General features: G+C 47.4%; 1 protein-coding gene and 1 long non-coding RNA gene across 5 annotated transcripts in view; one reads left to right on the top strand and one right to left on the bottom strand.

Moving 5' to 3' along the window:
• The first annotated feature begins 293 nt into the window (after positions 1–293).
• EFCAB8 (EF-hand calcium binding domain 8) overlaps positions 294–27,940 on the top strand; it is a 56,649-nt gene continuing 29,002 nt past the window's right edge. For 3 of the 4 annotated variants that reach the window (XR_014549157.1, XM_083618371.1, XM_083618372.1), the window contains exons 1-11: positions 294–433; positions 8,254–8,320; positions 10,127–10,307; positions 12,554–12,672; positions 14,127–14,230; positions 19,651–19,819; positions 22,291–22,396; positions 22,848–22,932; positions 24,405–24,517; positions 25,805–25,878; positions 27,082–27,212. Coding sequence is in view for 3 of the 4 variants with exons in the window: in XM_083618371.1 (XP_083474497.1) it covers positions 336–433; positions 8,254–8,320; positions 10,127–10,307; positions 12,554–12,672; positions 14,127–14,230; positions 19,651–19,819; positions 22,291–22,396; positions 22,848–22,932; positions 24,405–24,517; positions 25,805–25,878; positions 27,082–27,212 (1,247 nt within the window). In the remaining variant the exon portion in view is untranslated. Of the gene's footprint in view, positions 434–6,170; positions 6,398–8,253; positions 8,321–10,126; positions 10,308–12,553; positions 12,673–14,126; positions 14,231–19,650; positions 19,820–22,290; positions 22,397–22,847; positions 22,933–24,404; positions 24,518–25,804; positions 25,879–27,081; positions 27,213–27,940 lie in introns of those variants that run through there. The other variant, XM_083618373.1, reaches the window with a different exon arrangement.
• On the bottom strand, positions 374–12,656 carry LOC310764897. The gene is made up of 3 exons (XR_014549333.1): positions 12,531–12,656; positions 10,938–11,125; positions 374–498 (listed from the first exon to the last, which is right to left on the bottom strand). It is a non-coding gene; the product is annotated as an uncharacterized lncRNA (long non-coding RNA).

Raw genomic sequence — 27,940 nt, forward strand, 5'->3', positions numbered from 1 at the left:
TCTGTTGTAAGCATAGTCTTTGGGGGGAAATTCCAGCCTGTCTTTGCCTGTTACCCCCGCACATTCCCTGTCTAACATTCTGTTCATTTACTAGTCCTTGAACTCCCACCTCCCACCCTCATCTGAAACCAATATTTTAAGTGCAAGCTTAGCAGAGAGAATTCTAGGCCCCAGCTGTCTCTTCCTGAAGTTCAGTGAAATGAGGTAATCATTCTGAAGCGTGACATCACAGTTGAGTTTATTGGCACTCAAGCGGCTGAATCCTTGCAAGTTGATTGCAGAGTCCTGCAGAGGTTGGATACTAAGCAAGAGGACTGCTGAACTCTTTGCTGAAGATGGAGGGCAATAAGTATGAAGACAGCAGCACGGAGAGGCCCACAAGTTCCCTGCTGAGCACACCCCGGAAACTCAGCGTCCACCCCTCCGTGAGCTGGTGAGTGTTGGGGCAGGGCCACCGGATCATTCCCTTAATGTGTCTGTCTGCTCCCAACTTCCTACCTGTGCACCAAGCAGAAATGCAAATTCACATTAAATCAGAATATGCTTATGTGTTTGTTGAAAGGCTCTCCCTTCCCCTTCCAACGCCTGCCTATGTGTGCATGGAGAATGTGCTCTGTGCTTAGGAAGCCTCCCCACCCACTAGACCTGGCTGGCTGGTGGCAGTCCTAAATGTGGATTGTAGGCTCTTTGCAGGCAGGGTCCTCTCTGCTGCTTGTTTGTTATCCTCTCTGAAGCTCACTGGTAGATAATAAGGTGTCCCTGTGTATTATAGTCACTCCCTGTTTACCTGCCCTCTCTCCCTGATCGAGCTGGGATAGAATGGCTCGGGCAATCCCTGAGGTACTCTGCATCTAAATTATTCAGGGCTTTATAAATTAAGACGGGTATTGACAAGCTGGAAGGTGTGCAGAAGAGGGCAGCCAAGATGACCAAGGGTCTGGAAACCAAGCCTTGTGAGGAGCCGTTGAAGGAGCTGGGTATGTTTAGCCTGGGAAAGTGGAGATATGATTAAAGGTACCCTTGACCACTAGGTCCAGTTGCGGACGACTCTGGGGTTGCACGCTCATCTCATTCTATAGGCCGAGGAAGCCGGCGTACAGCTTCTGGGTCATGTGGCCAGCATGACTAAGCCGCTTCTGGCGAACCAGAGCAGCGCACGGAAACACCGTTTATCTTCCCGCCGGAGCGGTACCTATTTATCTACTTGCACTTTGACGTGCTTTCAAACTGCTAGGTTGGCAGGAGCAGGGACCGAGCAACGGGAGCTCACCCCGTCGCGGGCATTCGAACCACCGACCTTCCGATCGGCAAGCCCTAGGCTCAGTGGTTTACACCACAGCACCACCCGCCTGGAAAAGAGGAGATATGATAGCCATCTTCAAATATCTCAAGGATTGTCACATGGAAGAGGGAGCATGCTTGCTTTCTCCTGCTCTGGAAGGTAGGACTCGAACCCATGGCTTCAAATTGCAGGAAAGGAGATTCCAGCTAGAAATACAGAAAAAAACTTTCTGGCAATCAGAGCTGTTTGACAGTGGAGTGGTCTCCCTCGGGAGGCTGTGAAATCTCCTTCCTTGGAGACTTTTAAGCAGAGGTTGGATGGCTATCTGCCATTGATGCTTTAGCTGAGATTCCTGCCTTGCAAGGACTTGGACTAAATGACTCTTGCGGTTCCTTCCAGTTCTACAATTCTATGATACTATCATTCTGTGAACCTGGCTTGGTAGTCGATGGGCAGTCAGGGCAGCTGCTTTAACAATGGTGCCACATGTTTCTGACCAGAAGTTCTCACTTCTGCGCCAGCTGGAGCTTCCAAACCAGGCCCAAGGGCAGCCCCACGGTGAGCACATTACAGTAGTCTAGCCTTGAGGTTACCAATGCATGGACTTCAGTGATCAAGCTATGCCTGTCTGGGAACGGCCATAGTTGGCGAACCAAACAAAGCTGATAAAAGGCAGTCCTAGTCAGAGAGGAAACTTGGGCCTCTAGCAACAAAGCTGTTTCCAGGAGTACCTCTAAGCTATGCATTTGCTCCTTCAGGTAACTTAGCAATTTCCTAAACGTGGGAACGACCCACCCAAAGAGTCTCTGGTCTTCCTGGGATTCCCTTGCAGAGGGTGCTGCTGCCAGTCAGACCAGGTGATACAGTGGGCTTGATGGGCCACGCATGCTGGGCACAGACATGATATGCGAAAGCACATGTGTGTCATGACAGCTGATGCCTCAACTCTCTCAGCAGCAATGGCTCCTCAATGCACCCTTTGAGTCTGACCACAGGTGACAGGAAGGCAGCATCCTGCAAAACAGAGCCTGCAAAATTCTGGCTGTAGCATGGCATCTCTTAAAACAGCTTTCATAAGTAGTTCATCTTTTGTAAAAGCCGTGGTTTTCCCAGTAGTGATGTATGGAAGCGAGAGCTGGACCATAAAGAAGGCTGATCGCCGAAGAATTGATGCTTTTGAATTATGGTGCTGGAGGAGACTCTTGAGAGTCCCATGGACTGCAAGAAGATCAAACCTCTCCATTCTGAAGGAAATCAGCTCTGAGTGCTCACTGGAAGGACAGATCCTGAAGCTGAGGCTCCAAGACTTTGGCCACCTCCTGAGAAGAGAAGACTCCCTGGAAAAGACCCTGATGTTGGGAAAGATGGAGGGCACAAGGAGAAGGGGACGACAGAGGACGAGATGGTTGGACAGTGTTCTAGAAGCTACAAACATGAGTGACCAAACTGCGGGAGTCAGTGAAAGACAGGAGTGCCTGGCGTGCTCTGGTCCAGGGGGTCACAAAGAGGCGGACACGACTGAACGACTAAACAACAACAACATTGTTGAACTCCAGCTCCCATCAGCCCCAGCTAGCCCAGCCAATAGTTGGGGGTTCTGGGAGTTGTAGTTCCAACAGCATTTGGAGAGCGCCATCTTGGCTACCTTACATGATTGATTGAAGGCAGCATCTTGAGTGTGTGTGTCAGGCAGAACTGAGACTCTGACCTGCTTTACCTTTGCAAGGTTGTCGCATCCTGTGCGTTCAGCCAACCGTCTGCCAACCTGGTGCCCTCCAGATGTTGCCTGAGTGCAACTCTCATCAGTCCCAAGCTGACACAGCTGTACTTATGAGAGTTGTGTTGTAAACAAAAATCTGCCCCCTTTCCCTTATGGGGTATCCAAGAGCCCATATAGAGTCCTTACATAGGTTCCCTATTGGTAGGAGAGAATAACAGAGGCCAACCAGAGAATATTGAGAAGCAAAGCAGCTAGTAAGCCTGATCTTTATTGATCTGTTGCAACAGGGTGCTCCCCTCACACGCAGGAGAGAGGAGGAACCCAGAAAAATGGCACGCATGGCCTTATAAAGACTTTTGAAATTCCCACCCTGTACATCAAGACCACCCTCAGAAACATCATACATACATCACAGAAGGGGTGTAACCTAAGACCACCCCTCAGATACATCACACCTATATCACAGAAAAGGCGGTCTTAAAACAGAAATTTGAATGTTGTTTTTCTCCTGTCATTGTTTATCTCCTGTCTGGCAGGTTACTTGATTGGATTGCCTGGAGAGCCTGGCCAGTCTTCACCCTATTCATATCTTAAATGTGCCCTTAAGACAGGATTTGTGAGGAAAGAGACAATGGGGAGGTTTCCCACTTTGACCTTGCAGAGAAAACATTGGCTCAGTTTAGGAATCAAAATGGTTCCAGGTCGGTCTTCCTGTGCTGATCTATGTACGTGCTTGGTTGGTACACTTATGAACATTACCATATATCTAAGACCATAAAATTCCTATCACAGTTGCAGTCCCACAAGAGCCAGGTGAACATTGGACCCTGAGCAGCAAGCACATCCTAGATGACATAGATTCCCTGGAAAGCAACTATTTATTTATAATTTGTTTTACAAATTTATAAACCGCTTCACAGCCTGCGGCCATCAAAGCAGTATATAGCAGGATAAAAACAAGGTTATGAATCCTTAAAGATTTAGATTTAAATTTAAATTTAGATAAGAAATAAAGATTTAACAAGTTAGCCCCCACCCACCACAGGGAGGAGAGGGCTGTCAATGGCAAGCCAAAGAAACCAACAGGTGCAGCTTCTCCCATCTGCTGCACTTCCAAGCTGTGCAATGCTTCACCTGTTGAACGTCTGCCCATCAAAGACTTTGCTGAGTGCACTCGGAGGTCCATGTAGCCTGACATTTTGTCAGGCCCCTTTGGAAAACAGCCCTGCCCACGGAACAGGATGCAGCCTATGGCTTAAAGAGAGAGTGGTTTATTTTCATTGCTGTGCTAAGTAAGCGTCCTATCACCGCTTATGCAATGAGACTCCCTCCTCCTCCTCCTTCTGTGCCCCCCAAGTCTGTTCTGGAGTTACCCCCAGATTTATGGAGGGCCTGGGTTGCTCACACATGGGGAGGAGCAGGATTGTGTGTGTGTATGTTTTGTTGAGTGAGTGGACAGGACACATAAAATAAAGTACAGTGGACACTCGAGTTGCAAACGTGATCCGTGCAGGAGGCACGTTCACAACCTGCAGCATCCGCAACCCGCAGCACTGCGTCTGCACACAGGCGGGTTGCGATTTGGTGCTTCTGCACATGTGCAAAGCACCAAAACCCATTCCGGTACTTCCGTCTTTTGGCGCATCCGTAACCGGAAAACACGCAACCTGAAGCGTCTGTAACCCAAGGTATGACTGTACAGTGGTACCTCGCTTTTCTGACATCTCCGTTGCCGAACATTTTGGTTTTCGAACGCCGGAAACCTGGGAGTACATGCTTCCGTTTTCGAACGCGCCTTGGAAGTTGAACGGCTTCCACTGCGTGTATCTGTTGTTTTTCACAATTTTCATGACTGAATTAGCAGACTGCCCTTTGCACCTCGGTTTTTGAATGTTTCTGAAGTCGAACGGTCTTCCGGAATGGGATTACATTCAAAAACTGAGGTACCACTGTATTTATTTATGCAGCAGATAGTTAAATTGTGGAACTCCCACAGGAGGTAGTGAGGGCCACTAGCCTTGATCAGGATTAGACCAATTCACAGAGGAAAGGGCTATCAATGGCTACTTGCCGTGAAAGCTGTTTTCTTCCCTCCTCGGCTGGAGGCAGCAATGCTTCTGGATCCCCATTGCTGGAAACCACAGGAGAGGAGAGTTTCTCTTGTGTTCAGATCCTGCTGGGGGAGGTTTCCCTTTGGGTCCTCTTGGTTGGTCTCTGTGAGAATAGGACGCTGGAGTAGACGGGCCGCTGGCCTGATCCAGCAGATGCTCAGAGATTGGGAGGGGCCTTTGATCAACAGATGGGAGCAGACCATTGGCATGATCCAGCGAATGCTCTTTGTATGTTGAATTATGGTGCTGGAGGAGACTCTTGAGAGTCCCATGGACTGCAAGAAGATCAAACCTCTCCATTCTGAAGGAAATCAGCCCTGAGTGCTCACTGGAAGGACAGATCCTGAAGCTGAGGCTCCCAGACTTTGGCCACCCAATGAGAAGAGAAGACTCCCTGGGAAAGACCCTGATTTTGGGAAAGATGGAGGACACAAGGAGAAGGGGACGACAGAGGACGAGATGGTGGGACAGTGTTCTCAAAGCTACCAGCAAGAGTTTGACCAAACTGTGGGAGGCAGTGGAAGACAGGAGTGCCTGGTGTGCTCTGGTCCAGGGGTCACGAAGAGTCGGACACGACTAAACAACAACATGTAGACTGGGATAGCTCATTCGCTGGAGACACTTGCTCTGAAGGTCATGAGTTCGCGCCCCATGCTGGGCAAAAGATGCCTGCATTTGGGGTGGGGTGGGACTAGATGACCCTCGGGGTCCCTTCCAACTCTACAGTTCTATGTTTAAAAGGAGCAGGGCGAGGGATTGCAGGCAAGAAACTGGGGATGCAGTGAGCTGGCATAGGAAGCGGTGCTTGTATATGGAGTCTACAGAGCCTGGCTTTGCCCGCTCCTCTTTCCAGCAAGAACCCAATAGTTTCAGGCTCCCTGATCCGCGGTTCCAGGGACGGAGCCCCCTCTTTTCCCATGCAGAGCTGCTGTTTGCCTGCTGAGCTTTGGCCCCATCCAAGCTGCTTGCCCTTGGGGATTGCAGCCTGCCTGGAATGCCCAAAGGAGGGGCAGGTGGATCTCAGGGGCGGGGCCTGGGAGGGGGGGACGGAACCTGGAGTTTACCGGCTTTTCAGATCCCTGGCAGAAAACAGTTTTACTGGCCAGAGCGGCAAGTGGTGCCTCGTGCTGGCGATCCTACGTCTCTGTGGGCAGTAGTGAACGCCGTTAGAAAAAAAATCAGTTTCAGATTAATTGCTGGCCACCCATAAGCATATCCCAGAATTTTGCAGATCTGCACAGATTGCGGCTGTAGCATCTTGAACGTCCGGAGCTGAACGGAAAGGTACCACTTCTTGCTCCAGTTGATGCAAGCTTGTGCACACAAATGCTTTTAAAGGTTCTTCGTTTTCAAGCATCTGCTTCTGCCTTCTTTTTGCTGCTGGCGCTGTGGGTTAAACCACTGAGCCTAGGACTTGCTGATCAGGAGGTTGGCGGTTCGAATCTCCGCGACGGGGTGAGCTCCCATTGCTCAGTCCCTGCTCTTGCCAACCTAGCAGTTCGAGAGCACATCAAAGTGCAAGTAGATAAATAGGTACCACTCCGGCGGGAAGGTAAATGTGCACTGCTCTGGTTTACCAGAAGCGGCTTAGTCATGCTGGCCACATGACCTGGAAGCTGTACGCCGGCTCCCTTGCCTAATAAAGAGAGATGAGCGCCGCAACCCCAGCGTCGGCCACGACTGGACCTAACGGTCAGGGGTATCTTTACCTGTACCTTTACCTCTCGCCCATCTTCTGTGGAGCAGCAACGAGCTACTCCAGGCCTTGCTTTCGCTGCTTGGCATACCTGCCTCTGCTTGGCATGTTGTTTAGTCATGTAATCGTGTCCGACTCTTCGTGACCCCCTGGACCAGAACATGCCAGGCACTCCTGTCTTCCAGTGCCTCCCGCAGTTTGGTCAAACTCATGCTGGTAGCTTCGAGGACACTGTCCCACCATCTCGTCCTCTGCCGTCCCCTTCTCCTTGCGCCCTCCATCTTTCCCAACATCAGGGTCTTTTCCAGGGAGTCTTCTCTTCTCATGAGGTGGCCAAAGTCTTAGAGCCTCAGCTTCAGGATCTGTCCTTCCAGTGAGCACTCAGGGCTGATTTCCTTCAGAATGGAGAGGTTTGATCTTCTTGCAGTCCATGGGACTCTCAAGAGTCTACTCCAGCACCAGAATTCAAAAGCATCCATTCTTCGGCGATCAGCCTTCTTGATGGTCCAGCTCTCACTTCCATACATCACTACTGGGAAAACCATCCCTGTCCCCATTGCCATCTGCCTGCTCTCCAGCCTCCCGGCAGTCTCCCCTTTGAGACTCCCCTTGCAGCTCAGGTTGCCAACTTTCTTTCCCAGCTTCTGCTCCTGTGCCTTTCACAACAGTTTTGATCAGCTGTTGTTAACAGGCAACTGTGCCAATCTCTCATGTTAATTTTAAGGAGGGTTATTTGCCATGGGATCATAATGAAACATGGATTGGTGCTTCTCTTGCAAGCTGGGAAAAGCCCCACTCGCTGATTTCTGTTGATTAAGCTGTTCTTCAAGGCACAGGAGGAGGCCTTTCTCAGGTCATTTGGCAACTCTTCCCCTCAAAATTCCCATTGTCCTAGGCATGTTTTGCAATAATGAATTTCATTCGCGCGAGCAGTTTTTGAGCTCTGGGCGCAGTACTATGCCTAAGAGTTCAGATTAAAACTGCTGCATGGAAGGAAAGGGGGACCTTTTTCTGCCTCCCCACTACCAGCTACTTTCTGAAGACTGGAGAAGAGATCCTCTTAAGAATATTAGGGGGGTGGGCAGGGGAAGGACTAGACCATGTAAAAAAAATGAACATAATATTTTAGCTGCAGTTAATTCATTTTCAGCTTTGTATTCTTGTTATTAAAAAGTGCACCTAGACATTCCATCGTTGTGCCCATAACCTCGGTTTACGTGCCATAAAGCTCCTAGCTAAGTGTGAGCTTCCTGGTTGAGTGACCATTACCCATTTTACAGAAGGAAGCACTGAGGCAGAGCACGAGGAACACACTCAAGACCACTCCTTAAATCTCAGAGAGGCTGAAAGCCCACAGCCTTGAATCCATCCAAAGGAGTGGGGACCTCGTCTTTCAAATACTTAAAAGTCCTCATTGGTTTTGCTTTCTTTCCAATATTTTTAGGGGAGGCCTCGAATTTGAGAAAGACCCTGCCACTCAGCAGCTTCCTCCGGCACCAGCTCCCGCCCCAGTAAGTATGAGTTGGGAAGATGTACTGTTGTTTATTTATGCATCTGTCGAAAGTCGTATGTACGTATGCCATGAAAATCTATCAAAGCGGTTTACAGCAAGCTGTAATCTGGGATATCTGAGGCCCCTCTGCCAGGCCTTCTCTGGCCATGCTTCATAGAACTGTAGAGTTGGAAGGGACCACCAGGGTCCTCTAGTCCAACCCCCTGCAATTCAGGAATCTTGCCGACAGCTGTCCCTGGTTGGGCTCGAACCATCAACCTTCTGGTTTACAGCCAGTGCTTTCCCCTGGCTGCAAAGGGGCCTTGAACTGTGATGATGCCTCTTAACTTACCTAGATGGAGATTTGTGTGCAGAAAGCTCTGGAACCGAACTGGCTTGAACTTGGCCTGTTGTGCAAATGCAAGAGCCCCATCCACATTTTCGCCCACCACCAATGCACGGACCCTGGAAGATTTGACTGTGAGTGAATGTGGCTCTTGGCTCTGATACAGATATGTACCTTGCCCATGCCTGTAGTGATTGAACCACTCTCCATCGTATGTGTCTCCATTTACCTTTTAGTAAAAGCCATTTCCATGCCTTTGGTCCTCCACCCACCCTCCATCATATCGGTATCCATCTGGATAATAAAAGATGCCTTGGCCATGTTTTTCATTCTCAAAATATTCTCCTATGTAGCGTGCACCATTCTTGAATCTGTACAATCCCTGAAAGATATACATTATAGAGACTTCTTGTTCATGCTCTGGTTGTTTTACTAAAGCATATATATTATGGTGAGAGCTGGACCATAAAGAAGGCTGATCGCCGTAGAATTGATGCTTTTGAATTGTGGTGCTGGAGGAGACTCTTGAGAGTCCCATGGACTGCAAGAAGATCAAACATCTCCATTCTGAAGGAAATCAGCCCTGGAAGGACAGGTTGTGAAGCTGAGGCTACAAGACTTTAGCCATCTCATGAGAAGAGAAGACTCCTTGGAAAAGACCCTGATGTTGGGAAAGACGGAGGGCACAAGGAGAAGGGGACGACAGAGGAAGAGATGGTTGGACAGTGTTCTCGAGGCTACTAACATGAGTTTGACCAAACTGTGGGAGGCAGTGGAAGACAGGAGGGCCTGGCGTGCTCTGGTCCAGGGGGTCACGAAGAGGCGGACACGACTAACCGACTAAACAACAACAATTATGCTGACTGATGGGGGAATGACGGCAGTTGCAGTTTCTGCTTGTTTAGTGTATATTGGCCATTTTCATAATATATAGGTAAAGGTAAAGGGACCCCTGACCATTGGGTCCAGTCGTGGCCGACTCTGGGGTTGCGGCGCTCATCTCGCTTTATTGGCCGAGGGAGCCGGCGTACAGCTTCCAGGTCATGTGGCCAGCAGGACTAAGCCGCTTCTGGCGAACCAGAGCAGCGCACGGAAACGCCATTTACCTTCCCGCTGGAGCGGTACCTATTTATCTACTTGCACTGGTGTGCTTTCGAACTGCTAAGTTGGCAGGAGCAGGGACCGAGCAACGGGAGCTCACCCCGTTGTGGGGATTCGAACCGCCGACCTTCTGATTGGCAAGTCCTAGGCTCTGTGGTTTAACCCACAGCGCTACCTGCGTCCCTTATTATATATATAAAACCTTAATTTTTTTATTTCACTTCCAAAAAATTTTAAGGAAAGGGCATTCCCACCAAACGTGAAGAAATGGACCAATGACTTAGGGAAATGGCGGGCAGCTCAGGCCCTTTCTTCCAAGGGTGTGTTTTGGTGTTTTCAGTGACGGACTGACCCCCTGTCTTCCTTCCTTCCTCCCAGCCCAGGCTTCCTGGTCTCCTGAGCAAGTTGGGCCCGGTGTGCTCATCCCACAGGCAGCTGATGAAGGCTGCTGGCTTATACGATGAGTCTCGCACCAAGCAGGTGGAGGACCAGATCAACTATGACCACTTGCGGAAGCTGGAGCGCATGTTCCGCGAGGCGGACATCGATGGCGGAGGAGGTGAGGCTACTTTCCGTGGGCTCCTTTCAAACCCACACAGCATTTTTTTTTTAAAAAAAATATATATATTCATTTTTCTTTTTCATTCATTACATACATCTCAAAAGAGGGAAAGGGGGGGGAATGTTTGCTTTGGTCTGTTATTTTTTTTTATATTTCTGTATTTTTATTTCTTTTTTTACTTCTTGTTTCTTCTGTATTTTTTGTATTTCTTTGGCTTTTGGAAAATAATAAATAAATAAATAAATAAAATAAAAAAATAAATACAGTGGTACTTTGGGTTACATACGCTTTAGGTTACATACGCTTCAGGTTACAGACTCCGCTAACCCAGAAATAGTACCTCGGGTTAAGAACTTTGCTTCAGGATGAGAACAGAAATTGTGCTCCGGCAGCGCAGCAGGAGGCCCCATTAGCTAAAGTGCTGCTTCAGGTTAAGAACAGTTTCAGGTTAAGAACGGACCTCCGGAACAAATTAAGTACTTAACCCGAAGTACCACTGTAATAACATGTATACTACTACTAGTACTACTACTAATAATAATAATACACCAACACCTCAAAGCGATTTACAAAAAGGCAACACAGAAAAACCCTGAGAATGATTTACAGCAGTGCTTTAAAACTTACAAGAAGTTGAAACACTAAGATGGATTAAATTCCGCCGCCCTCCAATCTTCCAGGCTGAGTCCTTTCCCCCGGGGATGCTGAGGATCCGGTCCTTCTGTAGGCAAGTTGTCCTACCAGCACTGGGGGCTTTTCCCTCAGGATCCTCCGTTTCTTGGTCTCCCTTCTGGTTGCAGAGTAACGTTCTGTGCCTGGGGAAGGGAGCTCTTATTATTATTATTTAAATGATTTTTTAATTAGATTTTTTAAAAATGTAAACATGTTACAAACATCAGTTCAAAATCCAAATATCGAGAGGGCTTTGAATCTCCTGATTCCCCCTGCACCAATCACTTTCATGGGTCCTAATGTTAATATTTACAACTGCATATCAATATTTATGCAAACTTTTATCCTTCTAAATTACCCGTACTTTCCGTTACTTTACAAGTGTGGTTAGAATCCTGCTCATGCTTTAACCTGCTTGCAGTGGTCTCGTAAATAATAATAATAATAATAATAATAATAATAATAATAATAATAATAATATTTTATTTATACCCCAGCCTCCCCGGCCAGAGCCAGGCTCAGGGCTGCTAAGAACCAATAAAATCACAGTAAAAAACATGATAGGGGAAAAAAAACCAGTTTCAAGTCAAGACAAGTAACCTTTATTGGCATCACATAAGAACATTCAGAATACATTCAGAATAGATAGGCCAGTGCAATCTCGTCGCCACCCCAACGGCACAATTTAAAATACAGGTTAAAATTCAATTTAAAATGCAGCCTCATTTTAAAAGTAGCCAATAAATCAAGACCATAAGGGGAGGGATAAATTTTCCCCAATCTTTTTTTTTTTAAAAAAGTTCCTGTCTTCTTGATTTCTGAGCTTCCCAGTTAATTGTGCCATTTCGGCATAGTCCATCATCTTGGTTTGCCATTCTTACCATGTTTTATTGAAGTTTTTATTAGACAAACAGATTCTTAAAATACATACAATACCAACAAAATAGCATTCACTATGTTATAAAGATTATAGAGAATATAAATATACAGTGGACGCTTGGGTTGCGAACGTGATCCGTGTGGGATGCATTTTCGCAACCTGCAGTGTTTACAACCCGCAGTGGTGCGTCTGCGCACACACGGGTTACGATTCACGCTTATGTGCAAAGCGCGTTTTAGCACTTCTGCGCATGCGTGACACCCGAAACCCGGAAGTAACCCGTTCCGGTACTTCCGGGTTTTGGCGCGTCCATAACCCGAAAAAACGCAACCTGGAGCGTCTGTAACCTGAGGTATGACTGTAAAATGAAAAGAACGGAAAAGAACAGAAGAAAGAAAAAACAAAGAGAAAGAAGAATGAAAGTGTGAATAAAGGCATAATGACATCCACTATTTGAATCAGCAAAGAAAAGAAACTTCCGACTTATACCCGCTGTACTAATTTACAATGTTGTACTATTTTATTGTTGTTAGCCGCCCTGAGCCCGGCTTCGGCTGGGGAGGGCGGGATATAAATAAATTTATTATTATTATTATTATTATTATTATTATTATTATTATTATTATTATTACTACTACTACTACTACTACTACAATTAAATTAATTACACAGTTGCTTTCCTGCCTTTCAGGTCTGGACATGGAAGAATTCCGATGCGCCATGAAGAAGATCATGGGGGACGTTTCTGATGAAGACATTGACGTGATTTTCATGAAGGTGGACACCAACTGTGACGGCGCCGTGGACTGGGCAAGTGCCTGCTTTCATTTGTTCTGCAACGTTTTGAGAAGCCGTGCTGCATAACTCCTGTGGTTTTGGCTGGCACAGGTGGGGCGAGGAGTCATTGCAGGGCACAGATGCTCAGCGCTCCCTGAGAAATCTGACTTGGCCACCCTCTGGCTTCTGGTCTCCGCTCTGTAAAGAATATCATTGCCGCCCTCAGGGCTAGAAACTCGCTCTGCTGTTTTTAAATGGTAGCTCAGATTCCCGGGATGCGTTGCAAGCCCTGGGCTTTTCCTCTGCTCCTCAGCATCCTATAAATGGGTTGCTTGCTCTGTACTGGATCCAAAGCTGAGGCTAATGGAGAAGCAAGATCTGTTGGAGAGGGCTCAGTGTTGTGAGCCCCTCCATCACAGAATCATAGCATTGTAATTGTTGGAAGGGACCCCAAGGGTCATCTAGAACAACCCCTGCAATGCAGGAATCTCAGCTAAAGCATCCATGACAGGTGGCCATCCCAGCTCTGCTTGGAAACCTCCAAGGAAGGAGAGTCCACAACCTTCCGTTCCACAGTCAAATAGTTCTTGATGTGGGAAAGTTGTTCCTGATGTTCTGTCGGAATCTCCTTTCTTGCAAATTGAAGCCGTTGGTTCAAGTCCTACCATCCAGAGCAGGAGAAAACTGTTGACATGTAGAGTTTCGGGAGGCCAGCTGGCAAGCCCCAGCTGTGCCATCATCTTCCATTGACCCCCAGCTCCGACGTAAATCAGCGACCCGGGCTTCAAGGCCAGGGCACGCTATCAGCAGAGAGAACTGCGCACAGAGAATAGGCGTGAGGCTTGTGGAAGCATACTACAACTACAGATTTATTAATCCTAAATCAGGACAAAGAAACATCTTGTCTCTCTCTCATGTCGTCTCATGGAGAACGGGAAAAGCAAAAGCTATACACAACAGAAGTTCCCAGCATACTGTGCTGGAATGTAAACAGACATGTGACATGCAACAATTCCACACGTCTATTCCTTAAGGTGGAATGGAAATCTCAGCAAAAACAAGCCTGTTCCCATCCTATGCTCAGGTTCCATATATGTGCAAATAAAATAACAATCATAAAGACACCACATGCTCCAAAAGCAGGATTTCCCAAACTTGGGTCTCCAGCTGTTTTTGGACTACGGTTCCCATCATCCCTGACATGCTGGCTAGGGATGATGGGAATTGTAGTTCAGAAACAGCTGGAGACTCAAGTTTGGGGAACTCTGTCCTATAGATACCACAGTCTCCGCTGACCTTCACCCCAAGGAAACCAAACTTGGGTGAGGGCCTGGAACTCCTGCAGTCTCTCTCCACTCAGAGATTGGGGTGGCATGTAAGACTGGGATCGGCTGGGTTACATATTAGCCGGGCCCGAGAGAATCTTTGGAAAAGCACCGTGCTGGCGGAGAGAGTGAGAATGACAACGGCAATTTCTCTCCCTGCAGGAGGAGTATCTGAATTACATGCTGCGTGAATACAGAGGGAAGGACGACATGCTGAAAAATAAGATGCTTCCCGAGTTCCAGACGACCATGAAACCGGTTTCCGTGTAAGGGTCCCTTTGTCCTCTGGGCAGGAGGGAAGGGGTTAAGGCCAAGTGGAGCTGCCAATTCCTAGAGTGGCTGAACAGCCAGTCCCTTTTCCCAGGGGAATTCCCTGGGAATTGCAGCTCTGGAGGGGAATGGGGTGTGTGTGTGTCTAATAATAATAATAATAATAATAATAATAATAATAATAATAATAAAATTTATTATTTATACCCCGCCCATCTGGCTGAGTTTCCCCAGCCACACTGGGCAGCTTCCAACAAAATATTAAAAATACCTTAAAACATCAGCCATTAAAAACTTCCCTAAGCAGGGCTGCCTTCAGATGTCTTCTAAAAGTCAGATAGTTGTTTATTTCCTTGACATCTGGTGGGAGGGCATTCCACAGGGTGGGTGCCACAACCCAGAAGGCCCTCTGCCTGGTTCCCTGTAACTTGGCTTCTCGCAGCGAGGGAACCGCCAGAAGGCCCTCGGTGCTGGACCTCACTGTCCGGGCAGAAAGATGGGGGTGGAGACGCTCCTTCAGGTATACTGGGCCAAGGCAATCTTAACCAGCTGCAGATCCCATTCTTTGGAGGACGCCATGATGGTTAAAGTGATATGATATTGCTATAAATGAATAGTCAGGATGGGGCAGAGGACTCTTCATCCGTCAAGACGTTACGCAAAGCAAGGAGTGGGTGGGTGGGGGGAAGGAGGAACAAGGATTTTTCTTTTAAGTACAGAGCTCAGTCGGGTAAGTCATGGCGCTGATAATGCCAAGGTTGCAGGTTTGATCCCCGTAAGGGGCAGCTGCATATTGCTGCATTTCAGGGAGTTGGACTTCTAGATGATGCTGAGATTCCCTTCCAGCTCCTTGATTCTTTGAAATGAGGATTCTGGAAGCTGTGGCCCTGAGGTCAATTTGGAGACCAAATTCCGAGGCGGAGGCTGCAGACTGAGAGGAGAAGCAAATGGTGCTCTTCAACTCAGTGGTTCCTAAACTTTATTGAGGCAAAGCCCTTCCTGTTCCATAAACTCACCCTCAGCGCCTCCTACTTTACCCTATTAAAATGCATAATTCAGAATGCTGGCTTGCACGACCCACTAAGGAAGATCATGTTGTTGTTAGTCGTTTAGTCGTGTCCGCCTCTTCGTGACCCCCTGGACCAGAGCAAACCAGGCACTCCTGTCTTCCACTGCCTCCCACAGTTTGGTCAAACTCATGCTGGTAGCATCGAGAACACTGTCCAACCATCTGGTCCTCTGTTGTCCCCTTCTCCTTGTGCCCTCCATCTTTCCCAACATCAGGGTCTTTTCCAGGGAGTCTTCTCTTCTCATGAGGTGGCCAAAGTCTTGGAGCCTCGGCTTCAGGATCTGTCCTTCCAGTGAGCACTCAGGGCTGATTTCCCTAAGAATGGAGAGGTTTGATCTTCTTACAGTCCATGGGACTCTCCAGAGTCTCATCCAGCACAATAATTCAAAAGCATCCATTCTTCAGTGATCAGCCTTCTTTATGGTCCAGCTCTCACTTCCATACATCACTACTGGGAAAACTATAGCTTTAACTATACGGCCCTTTGTCGGCATGGTGTTGTCTCTGCTTTTTAAGATGCTGTCTAGGTTTGCCATCGCCTTTCTCCCAAGAAGCAGGCGTCTTTTAATTTCGTGGCTGCTGTCACCATCTGCAGTGATCATGGAGCCCAAGAAAGTAAAATCTCTCACTGCCTCCATTTCTTCCCCTTCTATTTGCCAGGAGGCGATGGGACCAGTGGCCATGATCTTAGTTCTTTTGATGTTGAAGGAAGATCATAGCACAATCAATTCAAGACACGAACGATTAATAGCACTTTTTTCATACTAATCATTACGTACATATGACGATACGGTTTTCTTTGTAGATGTGTGTTCTCCCCCCCCCTTGTTTGTACTGCTTTGTTTTGGACTTTATGTTTGTAATTTTTGTTGTAATGTTGCGTTGAAAATTAAAAAAATTAATTGCACGTTTTTTCAAAACCCAATCGAAACTACTCAGTTTAATTGATTTAACAAAACTGAAGAAATTGATCCTGCAAGACCAGCTTTTCAAAACCTGAAAGCCACCCCCTTGCTGCCCTTGTCCCCCCCCAGCCCCCAGCCCCCGGGAATCCCACTGCCCCCTTGTGGGGTGCTACCTCCCATTTTGGGAACCCCTGGTTTAAATTCTTGACGGAGGTGGTTTTCCCATTCACCTTTCAGACAGAATTTGCCACTCCTGGTCCCCAGGAGCAAAGGATTCCTGTCCCGCCTGTTGCTGATGCAGATGGAATCTTGCTCTTTGCCCTCTAGGGATGAATGCAAAATCCAGCCCTGCTCTCGATGATTTTGCAAAAGGCCACCCTGAGTTTCTTGTGCAACTGTGCTATTACCACCTACACCCCGCCTTAAATCTGCCAACAAATACAGACTTTGTGGCGTCAATGGCAAACCTTCCCCCCCCCCGTTGGTATCCCCAGTTGTGACGTGAGTGGCGCTGTGAGTTAAATCACAGAGCCTAGGACTTGCTGATCAGAAGGTCGGTGGTTCGAATCCCCGCAACAGGGTGAGCTCCCATTGCTCGGTCCCTGCTCTTGCCCACCTAGCAGTTCGAAAGCACATCAAAGTGCAAGTAGATCAATAGGTACCGCTCTGGCGGGAAGGTAAACAGCGTTTCTGTGCGCTGCTCTGGTTCGCCAGAAGCGGCTTAGTCATGCTGGCCACATGACCCGGAAGCTGTACGCCGACTCCCTCGGCCAGTAAAGCAAGATGAGCGCCGCAACCCCAGAGTCGGCCACGACTGGACCTAATGGTCAGGGGTCCCTTTACCTTTACCTTTATCCCCAGTCGCTTCTTTGGTTGACATGCAGTCTGCTGAAGACATTACAGTCATACCTCGGGTTACAGACGCTTCAGGTTGTTTTTTTGGGATACAGATCCGCTGAAACCCAGAAGTACTGGAACGGGCTACTTCCAGGCTTTGGCAGTTGCACATGCGCAGAAGTGCCAAATCGCAATCCGCGCGTGTGCAGGCATGCTGCTGCGGGTTGCGAACGTGCATCCTGCACAGATCACATTCGCAACCCGAGCGTCCACTGTATTATATTATTATTATTTAATTGGTATACCGCCTTTCATCCGAAGACCACAGGGCAGTTAACAAAATAGAAACACGGAAAGGTAGCTGCCGTACATCTGTGGCAGGTGAAGGTTTGTGCATGTTTTTAATGTTTAATTATGTTTCTATGTATATGCTGGAAAAAGCAGAGACATCACCTTGTCGACAAAGGTCCATATAGTTAAGCTATGTTTTTCCCAGTAGTGATGTATGGAAATGAGAGCTGGACCATAAAGAAGGCTGATCGCCAAAGAATGGATGCTTTTGAATTCTGGTGCTGGAGGAGACTCTTGAGAGTCCCATGGACTGCAGGAAGATCAAACCTCTCCATTCTGAAGGAAATCAGCCCTGAGTGCTCACTGGAAGGACAGATCCTGAAGCTGAGGCTCCAAGACTTTGGCCACCTCATGAGAAGAGAAGACTCCCTGGAAAAGACCCTGATGTTGGGAAAGATGGAGGGCACAAGGAGAAGGGGACGACAGAGGACGAGATGGTTGGACAGTGTTCTCGAAGCTACCAACATGAGTTTGACCAAACTGCGGGAGGCAGTGGAAGACAGGAGTGCCTGGCGTGCTCTGGTCCAGGGGGTCACGAAGAGTCGGACACGACTAAACGACTATACAACAACAAATATATGCTGGAAGTCTCCCAGAGTGGCTGGGGCAACACCCAGCCAGATGGGTGGGGTACAAACGACAAAATCATCATCAACGTCACCATCATTCCACTATTTATACTCTGCCCATCTGGCTGGGCCTCCCCACCAGTTTGGGCAGCCCCCAGCAGAATATCAAAACATAATAAAATTTCAAGCACCTGAAATCTCACTTGCTGTTTATTTAATTTGTCTACTGTCCTTCGTCTGTAGACCTCAGGGCGGTTCGCAACATAAAAATGCAAGGTAGAAAACACAAAGCACACAACAAAAACCAAAGCATACCAGTAACCCCTCCCACATCACATTTAAAAGTGCATCAGGTGTCAATCAGACAAAGGCCTTGTTGAAGAGGAACGCTTTCGCCTGGCGCCTGAAGGTGCCAGGCGAGCTTCCCTGGGGAGAGAGTTCCACAAAGAGGGAGCCACTGCAGAAAAGTCCCTGTTCTTGTGGTGCCAGCCTTCCAGGTCTCTCATGGAGGAGGCACACAGAGAAAGGCCACAGAAGTTGATCGCAGGGTCTGGGCCAGTTCATCTGGAGAGAGGCGGTCCTGGAGCTATTGTGGTCCTTGCAGTACTCACTATTTTGTGACTTTTTGGTTGACCCTCATAAAAGGGAGAGGACGAGATTCTGCGTCTGTGATGTGGAAGGGCAAAGGGGCAGGCTGATGGCACCAGAAACTGAGGAGGCTGACCACAGTCATGCGGAGGAAGGTTCACATAATAATAATAATAATAATAATAATAATAATAATAATAATATATTGTTTATACCCTGGCCATCTGGCTGGGTTTCCCCAGCCACTCTGGGCGGCTTCCAACAGAATATTAAAATACAATAACCAATTTACATTAAGAGGTGATTCTGTCCTGGAACTGGACACACTGATGGGAACTTAGCCTGGGGTGAGTTAAGACAAGCCCAGAGCTCTCCTGGATGGTGGAATTGCTTTCTGCTTGGACCGAAATGAATCCTGTGCTCTCCAAGGTCTCAAAACGCTCACCTATGAATTCTGATTGCAAATGCACTTTTGCCCTTGCATGGTTTTCTGATCTCACAGGAGTACAGATCTCTTGTTTTTTATTTATAAAAGCATTGATATGCCACAATCACAAAACACACCAAAACGGTTCACCGTGCTAAAAAAACAGAAGCCCTACAATAAAAGCATGAAAACAAACTTAAAAAGAGTTTAAAAGCAGAAAAAAGGTTAAGCATCAATAAACTGTTGCCAGGAGATGTATTCTTAACTGCCTGCAGAGGCCTGACGGAATACAGTGGTGCCCCGCAAGACGAATGCCTCGCAAAACGAAAAACGCGCAAGACGAAAGGGTTTTTCGGTTTTTGCATCGCTTCGCTAGACGATTTTCCCTATGAGCTTGCTTCGCAAGACGTTTCGTCTTGCGAGTTCTTGTGAGTTTGTTTCCTTTGTTCCTTTGTTTCCTTGTTTCCTTAAAGCCGCTAAGCCGCTAATAGCCGTGCTTCGCAAGACGAAAAAACCTCAAGACAAAGAGACTCGCGGAACGGATTAATTTCGTCTTCCGAGGCACCACTGTAAAAGAATTATATGATTTTAAGTTTGCTTGCAATGTTCCTAAGCACAGTATATGTGTCTGTAGCCATTTTCTTTCTTTCCCCTCTTCCTTTTCCTCCAGGGCTCACTCTGAGGAAATTGTCAAGATCCAGTTTTTCCCAAACCAGAACAGGGGGCTTTTGGAGAGGGCGAGGAAAAGCCGATCGCCGTCCGGGCGATTCCTGACCGTGAGCAGGGACGGGATCCTGCAATACTGGAGTGACACCTTTAAAAGGCTTCGTACTGTTGTGGTAGGTAGCCTGGTCAGCCCAGGATGGTGGTTTGGTATGAAGGACTCCCTTTTTCTCTCTAGTCTCTGAGAAAAGCCAAGAAAAAAAATATGTAAAGTTGAAATACTAAAGCGGGTGAAAATTCACATCATCTTTCTAAGCCCCTGGGCAGGCTTGTCTAAACAATAATGTTCTTAGCAGGCGCCGAAAGGAATACAGCGAAGGCACCTGGTTGAGATCAATAGGCAGGGAGTTCCAAAGTCTCGGTGCTGCCAGACTAAACAACTGAGTTCTTACAAAAAGGGTTTCAAGTGGGGCCTGTCGGTCGTGCCGTTTCTGCCGAGTGAAGCCTTTGAGGGGTTGTATATGGGGCAAGGTGATTTTGTAGCTCAGTTGGTCCCAAGTGGGCATGTTGTTCTGCCATGGCTGGTGGCATTTAGAGAGATCTTTTAAAAGTCAGGATGTGTTCCAAGGTGGGGTTGCGTGAGTGGAGAACAGATGAAATCGCACGGTGGCTTAAAAGGCTTCTCAGGGCCCCTCTAAAAGACCTCCCGGTGCTTACAAAACCCAGGTGAAAGTTAGCTTGCATCTGGTTTTTATTGAACATTTGTTCTGATCTGAATGTGTGAAGGTTGCATGACAGTGATCACCCATCCTGATCTGCATGAGGGGCGTTTAAGGCTTCTTCGCGTTAGTCATCGTGCACTCGCCAAAACATTTCTCCTTTATTTTCCAAACACCAGTCTTGAAAGATCCACATTGGCTCCCAGTACGTTTCCGAGCACAATTCAAAGTGTTGGTGCTGACCTTGAAAGCCCTAAACGGCCTCGGTCCCGTATACCTGAAGGAGCGTCTCCACCCCCATCGTTCTGCCTGGACACTGAGGTCCAGCGCCAAGGGCCTTCTGGCGGTTCCCTCATTGAGAGAAGCCAAGTTACAGGGAACCAGGCAGAGGGCCTTCTCGGTGGTGGCACCCGCCCTGTGGAACGCCCTCCCACCAGATGTCAGAGAGAAAAACAACTACCAGACTTTTAGAAGACATCTGAAGGCAGCCCTGTTTAGGGAAGCTTTTAATGTTTAACAGACCACTGTATTTTAATACTTTGTTGAAAGCCGCCCAGAGTAGCTGGGGAAGCCCAGCCAGATGGGTGGGGTATAAATAATAAACTATTATTATTATTTAAAAACAATCAAACAAAAAAGCAACCATCAAAAGGCAGATTTGCTGTGATAGGGCAATAGAAGTGCTTTAATATACTTTAAATATGCAAACCTAGCCTCTCCCTAAATGCAAGTGGGAAACCAGCACAGCAGGATCCGAGCACAAGAGCAACTCTCTCCTCCTCCTGTGGTTTCCAGTAAACTGGTATTCAGAAGCATCTGTGGAGGCAGAGCAGAACCATCCCAGTTAGTAGCCATCAATAGTCCTCTTCTCCATGAATTAGTCAAATCCTCTTTTAAAGCTGTCCAAGTTGGAGACCATTGTTGCCTTCTGTGGGAAGGAGTTCTCTAGATTAACGCTGCACTGCTTGAAGAAGGACTTTCATGACAGCAATGCCCACTTACACCACAAAGAACTCATAACCCACCTACGTTCAGCAGCCAGAAGCATCATAGCCAGACACTGGAGAGACCTGTCAGGAGTAAGCCTGGACCAATGGTACCAAATAGTATGGGAAACAGCCCTACTAGAAAAATTAACCAATAAACTGAAACTGACACGGGGATAAATAGAAGAAGACGCCTTCACCCCGGTTTGGTTCCTCTTTATCACATACACAGCCCAAGAAGACAAGGACAAAAATCCACCAACAGCATACAAATCAGTATGGCTAACCTGACCCAAAACATCCACCCACCCCACTCACACACGATCACCACAGCCAACCACAAATGGACAACCACACCCCAGGCCAACCCCAACATCTCTCACCATCAAAGGAACACAAGCGAACAGCAAAGAACCTGCACAAGCGACGCTGACACAAAACCCCACATATATTAAGTAAAATAAAAACATCGCCACCAGACCCCATCCCCACTCATCTCTCCTCCCTCCACCTCTTTCTCCCTTTTCTTCCTAATGTCTCAACAAATGAAACTGATCTGTAAAAAATGTTACTGGGGTGGGGGGGGGAGAGACATTGCACACACTTTTGTAAATCAATAAAATCTTTGAAAAAGAAAAAGAAGGACTTTCATTTCTATGTCCTGAATCTTTCAACGAAAGCCGAGAAGCTGAGGTTCTCTGCTCCACAGGAAGGTTGGAGAAAGCATCCCTGCTTCCTTGTTTCCTTGCCCTCCGAGCTAGGTCCCACCCCCCCGTCATACGCTCCCCCCGGTTGTTCTTCATCTTCCTCCTCCTGTCTCGGAGCCTGCCAGCAGTATGAGGCTCCAGACATGAAAAACGTGATGTGCAAACAGCAAACCTTCCTTCCTTCTGTCTCCCCCATCACTTTCTTTTCTCTGTGAACCCCCCTCTCTCTATGCAGCTGGACCAGAGCAAAAGACGTCACAGTTTGAAACTCTGGGTGATTGACATGGTGTGCCTTACCAATATCAACTTACTGGCGGTTGCAACGACAGACCAGGATATTGGTAAGTGCAGAACGCAAAGGGGAAGGTCCCCCTGCCACCCGATTGCCTTGCAATCCCTGCTTCCCCAAATAACGTGTGTGCCTCAGTATGTTGAGCTTGCAACCCTTTCGCTCAAAATACACACCATGCAGCCATGAGTTCCACAGGTTGGTTCCGAACTGTGTCCAGGGGAACTTTGTTTTCGCATGTTCTGGACTTCTGAGTCAACTTCCCATCGATTCCACAGGGGAAGCAGTGTTACGGGGAGAGGGAAAAGATGTTTGACTGGCGCAGCCAGTGGTGCTTAGTGTTTGCGAATAGAGACTCTGGAGGTCAAACTCTGATGCAGCTTCCATTACGTCTTCACAGCGCAATGCCTTTCAGTGGAGTCAGTTCAGATCTGCAGGCTGGGAAAGGGAGCGATGCACGTACAGCCCTCGAATAAAGTGTTCCATTTCCTCTTTCCACCCAGAGTTCTTTGACATTGGTGGCAATAAATGTGACCGGATTTTCACTCTCGTCGACTTGGAAGGATGTGCCACGGCTATGGACTACTGGTATGTCAAGAGAAGACCCTGGGGGCATTTCTCCTCTCACCCCCCTCTCACCCTCCTCTCACCATCTCCCCAGACACAGGCTGGACCAGCCCCAGCCATAACCAACACTCTGTTTCCAGACCCGGCCTACGCTAACCATCGACACAACCGCACCTGGCAATTTAGAGTCACGGGGGCTGCCCAGTTGCTGGATCCCCTATTCATTTACGGCGGGAATGGGGAAAAGCACAAACCTTTGGTTCTGCGGGGTTTTTTTAAAAAAGAAATCAATACAATTTTCAAATTGTTGTTTTATCTCTTCTCCCCAACTCACACTGTTATCTATTTTTGAGGAAGCTGATCTTAATATACATAATGAAGAGCTAATTGTTCCATCTTCTTATTTTTTTTTTGGGGGGGGTGGCCACTAGAGTTGCAATGGCCCACTTCAGGAGAGATCTAAATGGAGCCAATATTTCATTTTGGCATTTCACAGTTTGGCAACTTGCTTTACAGTACTAGAAAGGTTTAGCGGCAAACTACGCGTCTCCAGGGGACAATGCAAAAAAGGATAGATTTGCAGAAGTCTGGTTTGAGTTTATTGCGCATGTCAATACAGAAGAACAAGGCTTGTCCCTTCCCTCTGCTTATCAGTGGATTTGGTTGATTCAATAACATGCTGATATTCCTCTTTAAGATTCTTTAAGATGTATATACCACCCTTTACCCGAGGATCATAGGTCAGTTTACAGTATAGAAATGCAAAAATGCGTAACATGATTCTAGATTCAGGTAGGTGGCCGTGTTGGTCTGACACAGTCGAAATAATAATAATAAAAAAGTCCAGGAGCACCTTAGAGACCAACTAAGTTTGTTTTGTGTATAAGCTTTCGTGTGCATGCACACTTCTTCAGATACTGAAACAGAAGTCACCAGACCAGTATATATAGTGGGAGGGTGGGGTTATCTGCATACTATCCCTTCCTTTTTTCTGTAGGACTAATTGCAGTCGTTAACAGTCGCCCACAGGTTTACCATACCCATTGAGTCAATTGCCCATCTCCTACTACCCTCCTGAGAAAAACCCCACTCTCCCACTATATATAAGGTACCCTCCCACTATATATAAGGTACCCTCCCACTGTATATAAGATGTCTGGTGACGTCTGTTTCAGTGTATCTGAAGAAGTGTGCATGCACACGAAAGCTCATACCAATAACAAACTTAGTTGGTCTCTAAGGTGCTACTGGACAATTTTTCAATAATAACAAACAAAGTACTTTATGCTCCTGCGTTGTGGCCAGAGGAAATCTGGAGCGATGCCCATTTTGGATCCCAATTCCAGCGCTCTGCTCTGCTACCTGGAGAAGCAGGCAGAGCTTCTGTCAGAGGCTGACTGCTTCCCAGGTAGGCCAAGCTCTCACCTGTTCCGCACCTGTGCTACACCTGCAGGTTTTGGCCTTCATCCCTTTTCTTTTCCTGCCTGAACTAGGACCGATGGCCGCAAAGCGATCTTCTCTGTTGGGGACGTGAAAGGGAACGTCCTGATCTTCACCTCGTCGGATGTCGTGATGAACGGGCTTTTCAATGTCCGCAGCTACATAGGTGAGCCAAGTTGGTCCAGGCTGGTGCGGGGGACAGTTCACAACACTGGCCAGGCAGAGGGGGAGCTGCTGGTCCCTGAGCCTCCACAAAAGGGGTGCAAGTCGACCCTTATTGCGATGTTTGATCTTTGGTGCTCCCCCTTTTGCTGAGCACTGACAGAGCTTTCCTTTCAAATGAGAGAGAGAGTGGTAGGGGTGCCTTTGCAATATTTGCTTTACTCATAAGCTGAGCATCAGTGGTAGCAAATGAACGCAAAGTAAGGACTCTGTTAGGGTTGTAGATCCATTACTCCAGATCAGACCTTCAGAGAGAGATTGGTTTTGTTTACATGTACAGTGGTACCTCAGGTTAAGTACTTAATTCGTTCTGGAGGTCCGTACTTAATCTGAAACTGTTCTTAACCTGAAGCATCACTTTAGCTAATGGGGCCTCCTGCTGCCGCCGTGCCGCCGGAGCACGATTTCTGTTCTCATCCTGAAGCATTCTGTTCTTAACCTGAAACACTATTTCTGGGTTAGCGGAGTCTGTAACCTGAGGCGTATGTAACCCGAGGTACCACTGTAATGTTATGCCATGGTTTACTAAGCTACAGGTCTATGGCCCAACGTCATATGGGAACCCTGCCCGTGCCTCCCGCATGGATCACGTTCGCAACCCGAGCGTCCACTGTACTTATTTTTTTCTAGTTTGTCACCCCCCTCTGGGTGATACCCAGGGTGAACCGCCCCTACCGCACCCCCCCTTGCTATGCCACTGTTTGGATACCCCACCCCAGACATTCACTAAACTAAACTACAAAGGTAGTTTAGCAGCTGGAAAACAAAGCAAACTCTGGAGAAACAAGCCAATGTTTCCTCAGTCGCCTATGGGGCAGCTCATAGTTTGTGAAACAGACCATGGCTTAGTGGCTTAGTGGAATGTGCGAACTATGAATTCCAACTTGTGCTTTTAGCCAATTCTCAACCCTCCAGTCGGATGTCAAAGAGGTAACCCATTATACAACCTTTTGTGGGCATCCGAAGGCGACCCTGTATTGGGAAACGTTTAATTTCTGATGTATATTCCCTTGGAGGGTACTCAGAGTGGCTGGGGCAACCCAGTCAGGTGGGTGGGGTAAAAGTAATACATTATTATTATTATTATTATTATTACTACTACTACTCCTACTACTACTAATCTGTTGTGGATTAACGGTCACAAACGAGGGAGTAGAGCCAATGCATTATATTTTGGCTCTACTGGGCTCTGCTGGTGCACAATGTTTTTCCCTGGCTCTTGTCCTCACAGGTGGCATGTCTAGAGTCCCCGTCCACATCCTCCTGAAAAACAAGGCTGAACAATACAGGAATTTCCATGTCCCTGTGAGTTTTCCCCATGAACCTGCCTGCTCCAGAGTTAGCGTGATTTCCGCCAGGCGCTCCCTGCTTTTAATATTGATTTATTAAACGTGTTTCTATCCTAACCTTTATTTTATTTTTTTAAGGACCGCAGTGAAAACTATCAAAATAAATAATAAATATGTGTGTGATAAAGCCCCCAAAGCAATTAAAATATCACAATAAAATATATTAAGGCGGCAGACTTACAAGTTTGCAGTTCTCTTTGCTAATTCAAGTTCCCTATGAAATCTTGGAAGAACAGGTACGATGTTGGCATCTGCTGTACCTCAGAGGGGGCTTAAATTCCACTAAGTTTTCCACTGATGGGCAAGTGGTGGTTGGAACCAGTATTCATCCAACCTGCGGGCCTCTGGCTGTTCCAGGTACCTGCTCCTAGCCTTGCCACTATAATCTGAATTGCCAAATCATGGAAAGGTCCTGAGAAAGTGAGCTTTGCTTAGTTCTCCTCTCTGTCTCTTGTTCAGGCTCCCACTCCCAGTTTTCAAAGATCTTGATTATTATGTCTGTGCGGTTCAAGCCAAAATGAATACACCTTTTACAAATTCGCTGAGACAACAGACGATTAAGGCTGGAGACATACAATAGCCGTCTTCCAGGGAGTTTGAAATGCGGATCTTTGCTCATGCTCAGCACAGACTCTTGCCTCTGGCATACAGGTTTTGCATCTTCTGGAATTGCTTCAAAATCCTGCAAAACCTATATGACCAGGCATGAAAATTGGAGAAAAGCGGGGGGGGGGGGAATGGGGGACGAAGACGCATTAATTTCCATTACCACGAAAACAGCAACCTTTCTCCTTCCTGTTAATTTAGAAAGCGAGAGGTTTCTGGTCAAGGGAGGAATCTGAAGGGCTGTGTACACACTTCAATTAATCTGCATCTTTGGGAAGAGGCTCACGCACGATGTTAGCCACAATGCGTGTCTTTTCTTATGGAATACTGCATTTTGTTGCATTTGCCTCCAAACCAGCTTTGAACTGAATTGAGACAAAAGAAGGACCCAGCGTGCATTTTAAGCAGGTTAATGAGTACACCTCTCCTTTGGGATTTCCAAAAGATGGCATGCAGGCAGATAGAGCGCTCCTTTCAGTTAACAGCTCTCTGGCCTTTCTTTTTTGCAAAGTTTAGTCTTCTTCTTCCTCCTCCTCCTCTCCCTCCCCTCCAGGCTTTGCACGGAGACTGGTGCCAACAGATCAAGTACATCCCGCAGCTCAACTTGGTCGCCTCCTGCACGCCAGCCGAGAAGACTGCCATGGCCCTCACCTCTCTCCCGCTGCATAACATTGGTAAAACCCAGTAAGAGAGGCCTTTTTCTCTCTGCTCTGGAAATGAACCCAAGGTGGGATTGAAACACCGTTACTGTTTCCACTGGAAGGTGGGTAGGGAATGGGTCCGAAACTTCAGAGAGCCATAAAATATGGGCAGTATCCATCTGGAATTTGTGGCCAAGGCTGTAAATGCACAAGTTTCCAAGGGACCTTTCAAATGGGAAACCTGGGTCCCAGAAAGGCCCCTGGGAAATAATAATAATAATAATAATAATAATAATAATAATAATAATAATAATATTTTATTTATATCCCGCCCTCCCCAGCTAACAACAATAAAAGTAACACAGCATCCTAAAATCAATTCATTCTAAAATCAATTCAGAATCAAATTAATGGCAACCACAGGGCTAGAGTTTTGTGAGGATTACCGAAGGAGGGGGTCAGACTGTGCCTTGGCCAAAGGTCTGGTGGAACAGCTCTGTCTTGCAGGCCCTGTGGAAAGATGTCAAGTCCCGCAGGACCCTGGTCTCTTGGGACAGAGTGTTCCACCAGATCGGGGCCACGGCCGAAAAAGCCCTGGCTCTGGTTGAGGCCAGCCTAACCTCCCTGTGGCCCGGGACCTCCAAGATGTTTTTGTTTGAACACCATAAGGTCCTCTGTGGGACATACCAGAAGAGATAGTCCCGTAGGTATGAGGGTCCTAGGCCGTATAGGGCTTTAAAGGTTAAATCTTTAAATCTGGAGGTCTTTATT

The sequence above is a fragment of the Podarcis filfolensis genome (genome assembly GCF_964270895.1).
Source record: "Podarcis filfolensis genome assembly, chromosome: 6".
Taxonomy (NCBI): Eukaryota; Metazoa; Chordata; class Lepidosauria; order Squamata; family Lacertidae; genus Podarcis; species Podarcis filfolensis.